Genomic DNA, 7,419 nt, shown 5'->3' on the forward strand with positions numbered 1-7,419 from the left:
AATCTGTATATATTTGTCTCGAACCGTATTCTCCCGAATTGGTTGCAGATGTATTTACCGACAACGAGGCGGGACCAATATGAGCAGCACACTGTTTCTTTACTCAGTCGAGTCGCTCGATGAAGGTACTTACAGTTGCATGGCGGAAAACAGTGCAGGTTCTGCAATGGCAAATCTCTCTCTCCTCGTGCTCTTTCGCGAAAAATCCACCGTGGAGCCACCTTTTGACAATCCCGGTTCCGGCTACGTAGCCGCAATAGCTGCGGGCGCACTGGTAGGCACTCTCTTGGCGTTGGGTTGTCTGATAGGTAGCGTGATATATTGTGCGAAAAAACGACGTTGCGACCGGAAGCGCAACTCAAAAGCCTTGGTGACGCAGAGCAAATCGGTACTGCCAATTACAAAAGATACCACTAGCGGATCCTGCCGAAAGGGGAACGGCAGCTTGATCGGCTTAGAGCATCAGCAGATGGTTTCGTATACCGAGCGAGAAATCGGCCGAGCGGCTACTTTAGAGCACCGGGAACACTCCAGAAACGCATATCCGGTAGCAAGTCCGGTCGCCAAGTACCTAACCGAGCCAGATTTGATTAATGAAGTGCCCGAAAGTACCGAGGTGGGATATGGTCAGCTGTACGGACGGCATCATCAGCGAGTTGGTGCCGCCGATCGGCAGATCTTCGAATATGACTCGGGTTATCCGCTGCAGCCCGATCTACGACCGCCGCCGGTTTTACCGCAGTTGAGTTATCTAGATCAGGATGGTTATCCGCTGAATTTTGGTTTACCCAAGATCTCTTTCAGCACTGCTAGCACTTTGCCTAGGCTTCGGCAACGGATGACGGAACCTGGCTCGGCAGCTGCGCCGGCGGCCAGATATTCGCGTGAGGCAGAATTCCTCGCGAGATCACCGGGATACGATCCCGTTTTACCGCGAACCGATGCCAGGTACACCGCTGAGGGCTATCCCTATCCGGTGCACCAACAACAGCAGCAACCGCTGCAATCAACGATGCAATCACCGTCTCTGCCGATTCAGCCGGTTGAGCAACCGATTCAGCAACAACTGCCCATACAATCGCCGGTCTCGCCGGTCGCCGTCTTCCCGGAAGTACCTTTCATACCGTCACCCCCAGCGGCTTACAGGGGCGAGACTACTCCCCTATCCCCAAGATCCCTTCTTGGAAAGACCGCTCGCGAAGCCGCGGCTGCCGCTGCCGCGAGGGCAGAGGAGCTGCAACCACCGAATCACCCAGAGAGTCCTGACGAAGGTTATGTGGGAGACGCTATGGACGTCTGAAAAATTGCCAATGGCGATAAGGGAAATAATCGTTAGGTTTGAAAAGCGTGGAAGATACGTTTCTGATATATCGTTGAATAAGATTGACGTTCACTTTTTGTGAGTCTACCCAACAACCTTCTATGGACTTAAACTGAAAGAAGAAAAGATTGGATAGATCGATTTCTCTGCAAAAGAATCCATTACCGTTTAACTTCTTCGAAAATGGCGAGATAGAAAAGGTGGTACTACGCACAATTATGTACATATTTTCTTGGTATTTAAAGAAATAATTATCATTTACTGCCTGATCTTTGTTAAAAAAATTTTATCTTGGAATCAATTAACTTTAATAATTAATGATTACATTATAAATATTTGTTTTTCTTTAATTCTATGTTGATTGTTTTATTTATAAGGAAATTAATTTGAGAAAAAAAATTATTTATTATTTTCAATAATTTTGGAATTAATGAAATGTATTAATAATTTCACAAGTTTCCATATGTCTTATCAACGAAACAATCATTACGGATTAAAAAAGAAGATATTTCTTCTCAATCTTTTTGCTCAATATATTGACCCAGCAGAAACAATAACGAAATACTTTTCATATAAATTTTTACAAAATCCTCCTTCCACGCGAGTCAAACGTCAAGCATGAAGATCTTAACAAAGCTACGAACAATATGAATTACCGGCATCAAGGAGGAGATCTGTCCTCGTCACGTTACCAGATTAATTCGCGGAGGATAACAGGGTCCAGGATGTGATTGGCGGAACACGGCCGCCAGAGACGGCGCGAACAAAGCATTCGTCCTGACGGTAGAGACGTAATAGATTAATCAGAAGGCATGTCACGAATGTCGTCGGGCTGCACAATCCTTGTCAGTCAGGAAGGTGTTTGCGCTTGGATAAGGCGATCCTCGAATTCGAGGGAAATCGACTCCGAAGAATTTACGCGGCTCGCGTTTAAATGCAGAGAGTGCTTTTTCGGACATGAAAATGGCGGCCGGATTTATTTAAACGGCATGTCGCGTTTGTGAAATACGACGTCGTTCTTTGGACGCGCTCCAAGGAGAAACGTTCGGTCGCGTTGAAAAGGAACCAAGATGGCGTGACTGATCCTTAAAGTGATAGATAAATGTTTGGTGAACTCGATCGAGTGAAACCGCGTCTCACTGGACCTCGAAGACGCGCTTTTAGCGTTGCACGAGCAGAAACGTGACTGGTGCTCAAAGCGGCCACTCCCGCAGGATCCGCTGAGAAAATGTGAAATTAATTAAATTTAATTGTTCATGTCGATCCTGTAATCGTTAAAGTCTGCGATGAATCGGTAATTGCAAGTTGAGCGAATCGGAAAGATATAATGGTAAGAAGAGAGAATTGTTCTGTTTTAATAATAAATATTATACATATTTGAAAAAATATTTATATAATTCTTTTATTTTTGTTTCGCAATACGATGCTTATAATTGTTTTGGAAAAAATCTTAAACAGCTTATTATTATATCGAAAAGATATAAACTTATATAACTCTCCTTTTTTATAAGCGAAGCGTGATCTGTACATTTCAATCATTAGATCACTTTGATATCGTTTACGGTTGTCAATAGAGTTGCTTGTATGGGATGCTTGTGATTCAGAAAACCTGCTCAAGATAATTCTCGCATCCGCTGACAGCACTTTGTTTTAAACTTACGAAACTTACGAAACTTCGTTTATTTCGATTGCGTGAGCACTCTCGATCTTGAATAGCCAGGCGGAGACGCAATTGTAGCGATTCTGCTGTAGTGATAATAATGTTAACTTGGTGTTTAAGACTGGTGAACTGTGCGAGATTAGGAGGCCGCAGTGGCGCTCGACCTGATGTACAGATACCGTTGAATATATAGGGTGTTTTCTGAAAAAACGATATATCTCAGGATCGAGTAAGCAAAAAATTTATGCACTTTGGAAAATAATTTATTGATTTTGCGATCTATTTTTTCTTTCGAAAGAAGATCAGAATAAAAATTTCAACGTAATGTAGTTTAATTTCATATTGTGAATTTTCTCAAAAATTTAGATATTTAAATAAATTGTCTTTATTTTACATTGTTTCTTTTTTTGTCAAAATTAAGTTTACATTCTATTGAGGAAAATCTTGCAGATTAATCCCGCAGCTCCTGGGAACAGTATACGTCTTTTCTGGGACGCCCTGTACACCTATATACATATGCGTATATATAAATATATACACACACAACACACAGATAGATATATACATATTATATGGCGCGACTAAAACACTAAGAAATAAGAACTGGTGAAAGTAGTTATTTTTTAAAGGTGTCTTCGAAACTTTGCGATTCGAGCTGGCTTTGCTCTCTCAAATCAGCGATTTACAATAAATAGAAATTGTGATTGATATTGATATTTCTGCACGAGGAAGAAAAAATCGAGTGGATAACATTTGTAAAATTCCTAAATTACGATGGTGATTTGTAAAATGCTGATTGGTTGATGACAAATGATCATAAGCAGTTGAATATGCGTCCGAGATAGAGCATCGAGACTCTGTGGAGGATCCTTTCAGAAGTACCCGAGGACGAGGAAACTGGTTTCCTTTCCGTCGCCGTAATCACGACGCGATTCACGGATGAACAGTGTTTGCCTTCCAGTCTGGCGATTCGCAAGAGATATAGAATCCTGCCTGCGTCCTTTAAGCTTCGCCATTGAGATAACTCGAAATTTGCGTCTTCGCTTTCGAAAGTTTCGTATATAACAATATTTCATTTCGGGCAAGATACTAATTTATTTACCCTTCGTGAAATTTGGAGTGAAGAAAATATTTAAAACACAAGATAAAGAAAGGCCTCTAATGTGCTAAGAAATCAAAATTGTCTCTTTGTAATTAGTCACAATTAGTCGTTTTAAATTAAATTAAAAATTAAGTGTTTTTTTAAGAAATGAAATTGAATAAAAAGAGAGCTAACATGAAATTAAAATCATTATTTTTTTAATTAAACAAATATTTATATTGAAAGAGACCTATTATATATTTTTTTAAAGAATTTTTTTTTTATAGAAAGGCCATTAAGGTATATTTAAATTTTATTGTAGAATGTTTTCGGGGGCGTTGACTTTCGAAACTCTGTATATCGAATTTTAGAGGCGAACACAATTTTACGCAGTGATAAAATTCTGCAAAGGTTGTATCGCATTTGTCGTTTAATTAGAACTTTTTAAACGAGCTCGCTAACGAGTATAACTTTAACGCGCGAGGTCAATTTTACGAATTTCAATTAATCTGCTGTGAATGGGTATTTTTTTAGGCCATTAGGCCGCGTTTTTGACAAAAATGCAGTAATAATGTAGCGATTGCATTAAAATATTCATTTAATCAAATTGGAGTTTGATAAAAATTGTTAAAGTTCCCATCGAGAACATTTTGAAAAATGTTATACACATACCTTTACATTACGTTATATTTATTCTGTTACGTTATATTTTTTATCTATATTATATTTTTTACGTTATATTTTTTCTCAGCATCTCACAAATACAGACTTAATATATTTTTTTTTTCTCTAAACTTTTGTCAAATTAATGTAAAAATGTTAAATATCGCGTTTCAAGTGCTAAGTATTTCAGAAATTAAATAATTAAAAGCGTACACCGTTACATTTAATCGCCATTTCCTTAAAGAATCTTCTCAATGAACTTCTTCCAAAGACTTTGTGCGCCTGTGGTGAATAAATAATATCAGTTAAATTAAATTAAATTTCACGAGAAAATGTAAATGCATTTTTTAGAGACGCTCTTTATTATCTAAAGATGATTATTTTGTTTAATAGTTTAAAAAGATTAGTAAACGAAACGAATTTTATTTTCAACATTCTTTAAAGAGAGCCATTTTTTTTTTTTTTGCTATCATTTTTTTACAGGCGAAAATTTTTCATAGATCTCTCTAGCTGTGCTTCATGCATATTTATTGGCGTCAATTAAAATCCGGTGATAGAAAAATAAAAGTGCAACACAACTGGAAACAATTTCTCTCTCAAGGGGAAAAAAAATCGAAACTAGGAAGTTTTTGACTCTTTTTCTGTTTTCACTTCGACGTTGCTCTTTCAAATCGTTTTTTTTTTCTTTCTTTTTTCGTAGATAAAAATTTATCATTGCAATCTGTCGCTTCCTTCGTACGTATTTATTTTCGTCGAATTGAGGAAGCAGCAGTTAAACGCGGATACAAGAAAAACAGTAGCAAAAGTTTAACGAGTCTTGCTCGCAGGCGGTATTGCATTCGCTCGTTTGCGGCTCGTCCGAATGAAATGGATCTTCCTCTTTCCATCGATCCTTTTTTTTACTTCTCACTTGTCCCTTTTCGCGTCTCGCACGCGCACGCTAATTATAACCACCGCGACCTGGGGGCTTGTTTAGTAACGATCTTGCTTTTTGTGAAAATGTATCGGAATGTTTTCTCCCACGCGAGAATTCGCGAAGACACATTTTACGAGAGAGAAATGTTTCGCAAAAAAAAGGAAAAAAAAAAAGAATTCTACGCAAGGAGTCATCTCTCATTTCGTAGAGAAATTGTACTTTTTTTTTCTCTTCGACTTTTTAAATTATTTTCAATGTATATGCAGGTGGGGAATGAATATTCACTTGGAACAAAATTCTGCTCCATTAAATCGGTCGAATTAAATCTCGCAAGGAAATCATACGCGCGGAATTCCATCGTATAAAGGTTTAACGTGCCGAGATCGGTCGTGAATATTAATCGGCTTTCTCCTCCACTCGCCGACTCGCGCGGTGAAACATTCGCGCCGCGGAAAATCTCTCGAGGACGTGAGGGTGGTGAGGGGTGGGGGTGGGGGGGGAAGCGGTGGAAGAGTGGAGGCTCGTCCTATTAACTTCCTTCGCATTCGCAATGCGCTACGATGCTTTCCGGTAAATGTAATCACACGTCGATGCATTAATCAACCGTCCGATGAAACTCCCCGTAATTCCATCCCTCGGATGCCACGTCAAAAGTTAAAGGTAGCAGCAACGGCAGACTTTCCCCGTCTGTTAAATGGTAAACATCCCTCCGGGGATCTCTCCTATCTGAGAATACTGGTGTATACATTTAATTCTTTTCGGCTATTTAAATATTTTACATTTTAGATTCCTGTGAATTTACGATGATTTGGAAAATGTTTATCCAAAAAAGAATTAATCCAACCCCGTTATTTATAACAATGCAGAGCACAAATAGCCAGCCGATTTTGCTCATTCTTTCTTACTTATAGAGTATCTTAGAAGAATAATATCTCTTTTCTCCTTCTCTTCCTTGTAATAAGTTGTGGAGTTTATGAATTCACATGCTGCGAGATCGATAATCGACGAGAGCGTGTATGTGACAGGAAGATAAAGAGAGAGAGAGAGAGAGAGAGAGAGAGAGAGAGAGAGGCTCGACATTAAGTATACACGAGAAAATGAGGGCCGAAGCCACACTCGAATCGATCTCCTTCGAAACCACCCAATACTTCCCTTCCATTTTACCTCCCTTCTCCTGTGTAAACCACCCTCTTTTTCTCGACCGTAAAACTCTCCCGCGGAGAGTTACGGCTCTCCGACGCAGACACAATCTTGCATATATGGACATACGCATACATACTCGTTCATGTACTTACACACCAATACACACGCATACAGTTTCAGGTACACACGATGTTCCGAACGATTGAGCAATACGATTTGTATTACCGTGTATAACGTAATGTATTCGATTCTGCACATGTCGTACGTACTTTGGATGTAGCGAAGGATTTTTCACGACTGATATGAGATTAAAGGAATAAAGATAGCTTTTGTATTAAAGTCCTCGGCTTTTTTTCTTAACGCGCGCTTCGTATACACCATGATCCCGTTCCCGTTTCCGTTCCCGTTCCCGTTTCCGCTTTAGCTTTCCGGAGAGATGGCAGAGAGAACGAAGGATTACGTAAGGTTTCTTTCGCGAGCAATCCTCTCGATCGGCAAGAGTATCATTGGTGACGTGAGATTACGAAAAGTATCTATTTCCTAAAGATAAAAGTTTGCGTATTGACAGGATACGGAAGCTGTTGCGACAGTTCAATTTCAGTTTTTTAACTGTATATATTAGAGTGCTATAATAA

General features: G+C 39.4%; 1 protein-coding gene across 3 annotated transcripts in view; it reads left to right on the plus strand.

Annotated features, from left to right (window-relative positions):
* The window catches only part of LOC126858091 (leucine-rich repeat-containing protein 24-like), a 141,858-nt gene extending 134,735 nt beyond the window's left edge, over positions 1 to 7,123 (plus strand). For all 3 annotated transcript variants that reach the window (XM_050608130.1, XM_050608131.1, XM_050608132.1), the window contains one exon: positions 49 to 7,123. In XM_050608130.1, coding sequence (XP_050464087.1) covers positions 49 to 1,300 — 1,252 coding nt within the window. In that variant the 3' untranslated portion in view covers positions 1,301 to 7,123. The remainder of the gene's footprint in view (positions 1 to 48) is intronic.
* Positions 7,124 to 7,419: the final 296 nt, after the last annotated feature.

Source organism: Cataglyphis hispanica, chromosome 24, assembly GCF_021464435.1.
Source record: "Cataglyphis hispanica isolate Lineage 1 chromosome 24, ULB_Chis1_1.0, whole genome shotgun sequence".
NCBI classification, from domain to species: Eukaryota; Metazoa; Arthropoda; class Insecta; order Hymenoptera; family Formicidae; genus Cataglyphis; species Cataglyphis hispanica.